The sequence below is a fragment of the Octopus bimaculoides genome, chromosome 9 (genome assembly GCF_001194135.2).
Source record: "Octopus bimaculoides isolate UCB-OBI-ISO-001 chromosome 9, ASM119413v2, whole genome shotgun sequence".
NCBI lineage: Eukaryota > Metazoa > Mollusca > Cephalopoda > Octopoda > Octopodidae > Octopus > Octopus bimaculoides.
In genome coordinates this window covers 28,974,780-28,986,373 of record NC_068989.1, presented here as the reverse complement: position 1 = coordinate 28,986,373, position 11,594 = coordinate 28,974,780, and the positions used below count along the sequence as shown (strand labels likewise).

At 35.1% G+C, this 11,594-nt stretch overlaps 2 protein-coding genes across 9 annotated transcripts in view; one reads left to right on the top strand and one right to left on the bottom strand.

The window, feature by feature from the left end:
- Positions 1–3,908, top strand: part of LOC106869710 (phosphatase and actin regulator 1) — a 389,302-nt gene extending 385,394 nt beyond the window's left edge. For all 8 annotated transcript variants that reach the window (XM_052970519.1, XM_052970514.1, XM_052970517.1 and 5 more), the window contains one exon: positions 855–3,908. In XM_052970519.1, the coding sequence (XP_052826479.1) occupies positions 855–870 (16 nt within the window). In that variant the 3' untranslated portion in view covers positions 871–3,908. The remainder of the gene's footprint in view (positions 1–854) is intronic.
- A 2,055-nt stretch (positions 3,909–5,963) lies between these two features.
- Positions 5,964–11,594, bottom strand: part of LOC106883455 (uncharacterized) — a 78,436-nt gene continuing 72,805 nt past the window's right edge. The window contains exons 12-13 of the mRNA XM_052970513.1: positions 9,646–9,738; positions 5,964–7,086 (exon numbers count right to left, since the gene is read on the bottom strand). Of these exons, the coding sequence (XP_052826473.1) occupies positions 6,979–7,086; positions 9,646–9,738 (201 nt within the window). The 3' untranslated portion in view covers positions 5,964–6,978. The remainder of the gene's footprint in view (positions 7,087–9,645; positions 9,739–11,594) is intronic.

Below are 11,594 nucleotides of genomic sequence, written 5' to 3'. Positions count from 1 at the left end.
ATATATATATATATCTATATATATATATATATATATATATATATGCACAGGAGTAGCTGGGTGAAGAAGCTCGCTTCTCAACCTCAACTTTGCTGGGTTCAGTTTCACTGTGTGATACATTGGGCATGTGTCTTTTACTATAGCTTCGGGTCAACCAAAGCCTGTGAGTGGATTTGGTAGATGGAAACTGAAAGAAGCTCATTGTTTATATATGTGTGTGTGTCTGTGCTTGTATCCCTCTATCACCACTTGACAACCAGCATTATTGTTTACGTCCCTGTAACTTAGCAGTTCGGCAAAAGATACCGCTAGAATAAGTATCAGGCTTAAAAAAATAAGTCGATTCATTCTACTAAAAATGGAAGGTGGTGCCCCAGCATGGCTGCAGTCTAAATGATTGAAACAGGTAAAAGGTACTAGGTGGACACAGGTCATGGTTGAAGATCAAGAAATTACTCCTCTATCAATCAATCTCCAGTTTACCCCTTACCAAGTGTGAAAGCTATTGAGCAGATGTAACTGTTAAGGGCCAGTTCCACTGACCAAACAGCTGCAGTATTTATTGTTCAGACCAACATGAGACTCATTTACTTACCAATAATAAAAGCAGCTAATTCTTCATCATTATCAGACTTCTGTTATGTCTGTTTTGACACTATTCCAAACTTTATATCAGTTAAAACAAAACAAGTATTGACTTGCAGAGCTTTAGTTGACTTTTAATTGCATCTGTAGAGGGGCTTCCTGTCACTGATTTAGTTCAAAAGAACTAAATATTAAATTATCTCAAGTTTACAAGTCACCACAGATTTTAAACGAATGTCACTTTCTATCAATTTTTTTTTTCTTTCCAGGTTTCATCGGCCATGAATTTAATAACCTCAAATCTAGCAAAGCTTCCCGATACAAGCCTGGTCAGTGCCAATCTACCCAAGAGAGAAGCAGGTCTTCAATGGGGTACTGCCAACTGCTTGTTTCTTTCAGCTCCCATTGGAAAACAATGATGAGTTATACCTCTAATGGGGCACATTGCAACCGCAGGAGGGTCTCCTTGGTTTTTAACTCTCTCTCTCTAACTTTTCTTCTTTACAGAGGTCTGTTTGACTGGACTGCCTCGGCATTCTTCCAAGAACTCAATATCTCAAACATTTTAAACAGAGCTCAATCAACACCTTCTCTCTCTTTTTCTTAAGCTGCCCACTGCCTTCCTCCAGTTCTTTGTAATCCAACTTTTCTTTTAGTTCATCATTGGGTTCAGCTACAATTATCAATATTTCATGCTTCAGCTATTTGGTCATTCTGATGATGAAATTGTGATCACCTAAATCTCTCCATAAAACAGATTTGTATTATATCTATCACTGAAACAATATCCAACCCCACTTTATCCCTCACCCTTACAAGAAATGCCACTCCAGTCTCTTTTCTACTCTCCAAATCTTATATTTAACAGAAAATGATTTTAAAAAACTAAAACCCAAATAAAATTGCCAAATATTTAGAAGTAAACAAATAAAAACAAAAACTAAGAAAGTTAACTTCCCAATTATTGCCAATTCTTTCACTGAACAATTCAACACTTTGGTTGTCTAATTTGATAGAAGAAATATACCAAGTATATTTTTTAAAATAAGGTGAGAAATGTAAGTAATAAATCAAACCATTTCATTTCACTCTCTGTTAGCATTTATGCTGATGAGACAAAGAACCCCTAAGTTCTTTGCGTGTGTATGTGTGTTTGTTGTACTCTGTTTACCCATGAGGCAAATGGAATTAAGTGAAAATGGAAGGTTCAGAAATAACGTGCCTCGAGACAAACATTTCAAATTATTTTCTGACAAAACAATCAAGAGCGAAAAGGAAAATTCTACACGAAGAATCAGTTATTGTTTGCTGTTAAGAATGGCTCTAGTATCATTATAACCATTGGGCAAGATACCTTTTCAATTTTATGTCATTATTTTTATTAATAATAATAATAATGTTATTATTGTTATTCATTGTAAAATAGATTTAGTATTTTTTTTCTTTCTAAACATCTAAAGGTACCCTTGCCTGTTCTTTCTCTCCAAATGTTTGAAAGGAGAAGTGATAATGAAAAATGTTGTGCCAATCAAAGCACTGATTACTCTACAGATTGCTGCTCATAGCAGTACTAATTTACTAACTCACTCAGCTATCATCTTCTCAATGCTGCTCTTCTTTCTTATCTTTGTTATATTTGTGCAGCAAGCAGAGATGGCCCTCAGTGTCCTTCCTCAGCCTGCTGCACTAATGTTATGATTTATTTGGAATGCAAAAAAAACAGTCCACTAATTTTATTGTTATTGCTGCATACAAATTTTAAAAATAATTTTTTTAATTTTTTTTTTTTTTGTCAAAATTAAAGGAAATTAAAAGAGAATTATTTTTAACTAAAAGTTAATTTCATTCCTGTGATTTTTCTAACCTGGAAGATTTGGAAGGTGAATCTTTAAAATCCATTTTGTCCTTCCATTCTGCTCCCTTAGGACAACAGATAAACAACCTTGCCTTGCAAACCGTTTTTGATAAATTTGTATGAGTCAGGTGTCCTTTAAATAATAACACTTTGAAGAAAACAGTGTGATGTGTTGATGAAAGGGAGAATATTATTCTGCCTACCACCTCACCAGGAGTCTCGCTTTTTCTCTAAATAAACCCAGGCAGCCTTTATCATGGAATATATCCCTCTCCCTCCATTCCCTTTTTCCTATACCAAAACTTAAGGTATAGAAACTCATTAATTTGTCTTAAGTTTAATTGACAACTAATTTCCAACCATGTGAAGAGGAGTCTTCCGAGAGATCTAAGTTAGATGAAAATGCTGTTAACATTGTTTTTGTTACTGTTATTTCTTAAATGGGAGAGGCTGTGATATACAGTTGTTGAATAAATTATATATGTATGTGTATGTATACATATATGTATATATGCATATTTGTATGTATACACACATATATAGCTATCTATGTATGTATACACACACACACATATATATATACATGTATATCGTTAACAAAATGTTCAGTCTTCATTCCATTAGATTGTTAAACACTTATTGAGATAAAATTGCAGGAAACAAAAATATTAGATTTTACTTGTTTCAAATAATTTTATTTTAACATTTAATCCTAAGGGCCATAAATTAATCCTTTTAAATTTTGTAAGACAAATATTTCATTAAAATAACTAAGTAAAACAAAAACATTTACTAAGGGATATACCACTACTGTCTTGGAGCTTGTGTGTATGTATGTGTGACAACTATTACACTTTTAGTGTGTGTGTAAATGAAATTGTGAGGTGCGTGCACAGACATGGAGGTGCTGTATGGATGTTTGTTGCAACTCATTCCCCAATTATTGTCTCTCTCTATGTTTGCACATATATAAAAATAGAGGGAGAAAGTGTATGTGTCAAGATCTGGTTGCTTACACAGCTCTCTATATTTTACATATGTAAATACATTGTTATATAATTATATATATTATTATACATTTTTTTCCCATCAACAACAATCAGACAAACCTGATCAGATGCTCTCAATTTAATTAGTTAAAGCAAAAATGCCATTCTCTTTAAAAAAAGAACTTTTGTTATTCCTCTTAAATTTTATTTAATTTGACAGACAAGCTGTTATAGTTTATTATTTGAAAACCCGTTGTATTTTTGGTCTTAACTGGTGGGGGGGTACCATCTCTCTCTCTCAAATTTTTGGCAGCAAAATGTCCGTTAAAGACAAATGGTACTCAAGTTTCTCTCTTTTCTTTTTTATTATTAGAAATTGACTTTTGGGAGGGAAAAAATTAATAGCAGAAAAAGAGGATGGAGATAATTTGAAGAAGTGATTTCAAAGTTGAAATAAACATGTCATGCTGTACCAATTACTTTCTGTTTTGTTGTCTCTCTTTCTAGAAAATTTTGTTTTAGTTTGTTTTTAATTAATGATTTTTCTTGTGTTGGTAACAGAATGTCCAGAAAATGGTCACCAGTATTTAATTCCTCAAACCTATTTTGTCACCTTTCTGTTGTTGTTTGATTTGCCAGAAATAACAGCCATTGGCCAAAGACAGCTGGAATGACTTACATCATGTGTGCGTTTGACTAACTTAAGACTACAATAACTATGGATTAAAGGGATGAACCCTGAACAAATTCCAGTTAAAAACACAAAAGAATGGAGTTAAGGACTTCAAAGTATTTAGTCAGTCACTCAACAATTTCTACTAGTCCATAACTCTTTAATGTTGTCTGTGATACTATAATTTTGTCATTGAATAAAGTTACCAGTGCTAAAAACAGTAGCCACATTATCTCTTAAATAAAATATCCTATCATCTTAAAAATGAAAGGATGTACAAGATGATTTACTTTATGTCTGAAAATAAGGACACATGTTAAATTTAACAACTGAAAGTTATTTACCTCCACTGTAACAATGACAATCATAAAAGCAAAAGATGCCACACCTCCAAATTGCAACAAAACCTGATCAATCGGCATGATGGCCTCTTCTAATTATGCAGTAATATTCCTACCTGATGAAGCTACCACACTTGCTGTCCATTTTGCTTCAAGCGCACCTATTTCAAATGTAATATCACTATACCCTTAATCACCCCCACCCTATTAAGAGGCCAAACTTGCAGGTGTCCTTTCTATTATACACATTGGAGATTATTTCTGTCCTCAAAATACTTTTCAATACTTTTTCTTCCTCCAGCAAGAAACAATGAGAATATCTTTGATTCTGCAAACCACTCTACCTTTTAGCACCACCAAAACTTCAAGCACCTCTCATTCTTTCCCACAACAGTGGCAAAACAATACCATCAAAACTATTGACCATATGGAGAACCTCCATTGGATTGTCCTGTGACTCCTCTCTGCTAGCTTGTGCTAGTAGTGGTCTCTCTGCTAATAATTGTGGTTTCTCCCAACATGCTAACAACTTTGATGTCTTCTTAACAACACCTATTTCAAACCACTAAAAGAACTTCTACATAATTGCCTGATGTGCCAGACAGAACAGCCAAAACTCCATGCTACTTTCTTAAAAACAGGAAGGACACATTAGCTAATGAAGGAAGCAAAAAGATAGGTTGGTCATAACTGGAATACATTTGATTGAATCAGCATTGACCTGTGACAAGTGCCAACCTTACATAGGTAGACAATTCATGCCACAAAGTGCAAGACATGGTCTGGTATCTCTCTCCCTCTCACATACACACTTTACATAGTAAAATCTTAAAATTTGCTACAAATGTTATGCCTATCAATTTCTAATCTCACTAATACATTTTTATAAGTGTAGCCAAGAAATACTGATACATTGCTGGACCCCTACAAAGTTCACATAAAGCTCAGACTGGGGTATTGTGCACACAAACATAACAGAAAGCATTCAAAAGATCAGTCAGTTGATTGGCAAAATTTACAAACATGTGACAATCAATGACTCACAAACATGCCCTTTTGCTGTTTCTTCTCTCTCTACCCTCACTACTTCAACAGTTTGTTGTGTGAAATTGGTCTTTAAGGAAAGAGATTATTCAAATTGTGATATTAGTAAACAAAAGTGAGGTGAAATAGTTAGAGTTGGGATTTGCAAATAGCTGTACTACAATATTGTGCTCTTGCCATATAAGGCAGAGTCTAATGAAAAATTCCTGTTCTCACTTTGTTTTTGTTTTGTTATTCCTTAATGTAGAAAAACAAAACAAGAAAGCACAGAAACATATCAAATGTTTTTTCTTTTTTTTTTTTTAAGGTAAAACAAGACATTCTGTTAAGATCTTTGTGGTTAGTAGTTTTTTTTTGTATTAATATTTTTAGCAATAAAACCATCAGCACTGAGAATACAGAATTGGTGGGCCTTATTTTTATTTTATTTTTTTTTTCAGAAGGTTGACCACTAATAAGAAAAAGAACCTCTTGAGTAAATTTTCATCACACTTTTTAATTGATTTTGTTTATAGAATTTTTCTAAATGTATCCCTCTTCTAATAAAAGTTACAACTTTAAATATAATTACTAGAATTCCAAGAGAGAAGTAGTGGTCTGAGTTGGCAAGAATCAATTCACAAAAGAAAAATAAAGAAGGCATGTTAGTGTGCTGTGAGAAGAAATCGGTTTCCTTCAAAGCAGGTTCCTCTTTTAGGATAGACTGCCACATAATTCACACTAATATACCTCAAGGATATTTGCCTTTTTTGCTTCAAAATTTATTAACCTGGGTTTGCTACACTAACAATGCCATATTTGTTATTATTTGTAATAAAAACTGAGTTTTCTCAAAATTATTAACAATGCTTCATTTCTTGAGAAAGAGTACAGTTATATTTACACATGCACATCATATGGTTGAAGCAGCATCAAATGTCAGAAGATGTGGGAAGTGGTGAAATGTATGTGGAATGAACTGGTAATGATGTTGCTGCCTTTTATATAATGAAGAGGGAGGGATTCTTGTAATAGAGAGTTTTTCTTTTTCTTTTCACTCAAGATATTTCTTCTACAAATTTACAAAAGGTCTTTTAAGAGTCCTGATCCAAAGAAATGATTGACTTGTGGTTGAGCAATAAATCAGTGATCATCTTAACTTCAGTTCTGTATAGTTGTATTGCTAGTTAAACAATGAGCACATGGCTATGATGTACAACATAAATATTACAGAGCCAATTGAAAAGGAGATAAAAAAAGGGGGAGGGGAGTCTTCTCTGCACATGTGGAAGAGAGAAGATGCAAAACCAGGTGTTGGAAATTAGAGGTGGAGTCTCTCTATTATATATTTGTTGAACTTCCCACTGATACTGAAATGTACACAAAACAAATAGAAAGTTTGAACAGGGGTGCAAAAGAACTAAAATTAGAGCAAAAATAGTCAAAATTTAAATATTAAACTGATGGGAAATGTTACAAAGTAATTAGTGAACATGGGTATGATGTTAAAAGTTATGAAGAATATATGGAATAGGAACGATTCTTTGGTTTCGGCCGCCGGTTCTTTGAAATAACCCCATCAACATAGAAGATATCATATTTTCGTTCTGTTGCAACAGACTGAAATGCAGAAAGAGAAAGACTTGTTAATGCTACGCAGATACTCACCAATGATATAACAAAGGCATGCTAAAGAATATATGTTAAAATCATACTCTGACACACATACACAATTTCCCATTTTGGCAAAAGAACTTGACACCAATTCATAGAATGTAAACTATTAAAAAAGAGATTTGAAATTTAAAACTAAATTGCTATTAATCAAATTAGAGTAACCCTAAAAATGTTTTTCTTTGTAATCCCATTGATGGGTAGAGCTATAACTATTGATATTTCATGCTGCAGTTAGTGTATCAAATACTGTCTTCTACAAACATAAGGAAATTGTATTGAAAAGGGTTGGAGAGCAGTAGTTAACAATTTAAAGTTCAGGATTGGTGGATAATCATTTTAACTTAGCAAAATAACTTGTTTTAACCTCAAGGAGATCCAAATATAATAACTCTATTATATTATTTCTATTTCTTGTTGGAACAATATCAAAATGTTGTGGGTGAGAAATGTGTGCAAATGAATAATGACTGGTATGCTTGCACTTACAGGTTCAGAGAAGATGCATGGAAGTGCCACTATGAAAGGTTCCTAAATGTGGAGAATGCATGGGAGAAAGAGAGTTTTCAAATATAAACTCAACTAAGTTAGGGTTCAGCCATCAGAGTTGACAGCAGTATAATAGCTAAGACAAGGATATGAAGACAAGGAAAGCCTCCTGGACCATCAGGAATCACCACTGAGATGCTTAAAATACCTGGTGGATATGTCCTAATCAGTCGTATAGTTAGTCAGGCTATCCAGGAAGATGTCATCCCCAATGACTGGTGTAGTAATAGCTATTACAAGATGATGCCTTAGAAACAAATATGGAGGTAATATTCTAACCTTTCATCACCTGGCACAAAGCCACCTCCGTCAATACTACTACCCCTTCTCGAGGGATCTTTGCCTTGGTGATCTCACTCCTGCTGATACCATGTAAAAAGCATCCAGTCCACTCTGTTGACATTTAGGAAGGGCAATCCAATTATAAAAGCCATGCCAAAGCAGATGTTGCTGGTGACGGTGTCATGTAAAAAGCACCCAGTCCACTCTGTAAAGTGGCTAGCGCTAGGAAGGGTGTCCAACCATTAAAAAAAGACCAAAGTAGACAGTGAAGCTTGGTACAATCCTCTGGCTCACCAGCTCCAGTCAAACCTCCAACCCATGCCAGCATGAAAGACGTTAAATGATGAGTCCTGTCCTATCGTTTTAATATAAAGTTGACCTCTTCAGAAATGGAACTCATAATGTAACTCAATATTGCATGCCATTTATGCCCACTGCTACCAATCCAATGTGATAGCATTAGAAGAGATGGAAAGAACAGGTTCAAATAAATCATCAGTTAAATGTTATCTTTATTGCATCTCAGCAGATATTAGTGGACTTTATGACAAAAACTAAAACAATATAAACAACTTCATGATAGATTAACAAACATAATATAACAGTGAATGAAAAATATCCTAACATAGAAAGAAATGGTAGCAACAGAAGGTTACAGTCAATACATATGTAACACTTTGTTTCATATCACATCCATTTTTCCACATGCTTTCCCTGTCTTCATATTCTTAATTGTCTTAGCTATTATACTGCTGTCAACTCTGATGGCTGATCCCTAACTTAGTTGAGTTTATATTTGAAAACTCTCTTTCTCCCATGCATTCTCCACATTTAAGAACCTTTCACAATGGCACTTCCATGCATCTTCTAGATGACTGTAACCTTTTGCTGCTAATCCTTACTTGCTTTTCAAGTAAAGGATCTCTTATTCTTTGAAGGCACAAAGCCAGTAAATGTTTTTGTTGACAGGGAAAATGACAATAACATTACCACTTAGTGACTTTTCAAGAAATGCAAACACAGACATGCACAATAATATATGAAACAAGTTTACCTCTACCAAAGTTCACTCACAAGGCTATGGTCAGCCTAGGGCTATAGTAGAAGTTAGCTGCACAAGGTTCCAGGCAGTGGGATTGAACTTGAACATGTAAACCTATAAAGTTTCTTATAACAGTGTGTGTAAAACAACACTATCTTATCCATGCATGTGTGTATGTCTGTATCCACATGCCTTTGCATTGACACTGTTACAACAGCAGTCCATTGTTTCTATCTCCCACATTTGGCAGTGATTTAATGTGCAAAAGTATAGAAGGAAGTAAAGATTGCCATCAGGAAGTGCATCCACTTATAGAATACTGTCTTAAGAGGTCTCATCCAATTCATGCCATCATGGAAGAAGCAGACAACGAAGAAACTCAGAAATAAACAAATTTTGAACCATCTGTCACAACTGCAAGGGTACATGTATTTTACACTGAACTTCTAAAATTGCAGTGGAAGCCACAAGCAACAAGGTAGCTTATATTACAGAAGAGTGAATCTTTTGATTTACTTTGCTACATCCTTGGTAATGTTACAATAGGAAAATGTAGTAGAATGAGAATTATCATCCATTTCAAGCAGACCACAGATAAAATGACATAAAATCATATTTAAGAAAAAACTCACCAATCGAGATTTAACATATTGAGGCAATTCTTCATTTTCTTTCCATAATTCTTCTCGTTTGAAAGTTAATTCAGATCCATCTTCAAATTCTACCTATAAATTGATGTGGCAAAACTAGATTATATCTACAATATCATAGATTATTCAAACAAAACTAGCTAATTCTGTAGATAAGTATTAATAAAGAATACCTTTAATAAGCTTCATTTTGCTTTTTGTAAGATCAATTAAATTAATATATATTCTTAGTACTTCATGAATATAAACTCTTAATAGGTGCCTGGTTTTCCTGTCCTCTGAACTGATTTCATTATTAGTGAAAGAAATGCGAAGAGGTAACACAGGTCCAACAGAGCTCTCTCACATGAGCGTGGTCGTATCAAGCTGTCTCTCCAACATTACAACTCTGGGGACAGCTCACAACATTCCGGCGTCTCAGCAACCATGCCTATTTTCCTCAATAAATAAATATTGTTATGTTTCTGGTTTAGAGACTGCGTTATCCGTTCTTAAATTTTTCCTTAAAGTTTGATGTGAGGAATTAGTTATTTAACCTAAAGGTTGAATAAAGAAGATATTTCTTACACTGGTGACCCCGACTAAAAAGAATGAACTGCAGCCCAGATATTTCTTACACTGGTGACCCCGAAGACGAGAATCGCAGCCGAAGAAACTCTAGACCACAAATAAACCACAGTGAGATATTAACTCTACAGCATTTCCGACCGATACTACACGAGCCGTCGCCTGTCTCTCAACATGCTCGTCACATCGAAGACAAGAATAACAACTTTTTCTGCATAGTTTTCTTTCGACTGTCTCACCGACACAATGGACACCCACAATTCACTTTCGACCTGCCAGAGAATGCAATGCAACCCGATGCACAGATCCACCAGAGAAGCCGCTGACATAAATACAGCATTTCGAACAGCTATCCAACCAAGAACTAACCGGATAACTCTATGGAAGCCCACACGAGCAACGTTTTTCGACAGTCATAGATTGAACTTTCTTTGCATGCACCTACTTTTACATTTCAAATGCTACCTTTTAGTTTTTCAGGACCAGGACACTTTCTAGCCAAGTTTATCATTTTTTGCTTATTTCAATGTTTTTTTTACTGCACATCTTTACACGTAACACTCATTTCCGCGACAACAAACACAGACATCGTTTTAAACAGCTATTGAATTTGTATGTTTCGCGACGTCCAACTTCAGGATTGCCTCTACATTCTCATCTATCACAAGTGAAAAACTAAGAAAATTTTTTCGACGGTAAAGTTTTTCATTTTGTCAATGACTTCCAGAGCCTATAACCAAAGACTTCTTTTCAGCTAAGACCTTTGTGGTTTTTCACACAAAAAACTTCACGGTTATTTCATCCTAACAACTTTTTGAGCAATTTCCTACATGTTTCACGAGACGTAAATTCATTCTTACACAGCGTCCTCTACTTGCTGAAAATAGCAGCAAAATGCACAGTTACATTTCAGTCTCCGAATTCATGACAGCATTTCACAATGCCACTCAACGGTACCTCTCAAATAGACGCCCTGTCGAATTTCTCTCTCCTGATACGCACCAACAACTACCATCCCGCTTCTAATGGGACGGTTGAGCGTTCTCATAGGCAATTTAAGGCTTCATTACACGCCTCGCCCAACCCGCAGTCTTGGGTTAAATTTCTTCAAGGTCGACGCTAATGGTCGTACAGAGATTGTGTCTGTCGGCCGTCTGAGAAAGCGTACCTTTTCAAACACCACACACCACTGTCAACATCATTACCACCACACATACAGAACACAGCTACAGCCAGTTCCAGCGCCGACATCTTCACCACCAATGTACTGTCTACCACAATGTCGTGCGCCAACAACCCCACCACCAGGGACACACCAACATCAACAAGCGCGGTTTTATTTTGACTCTGTTAGAGTGGATGTT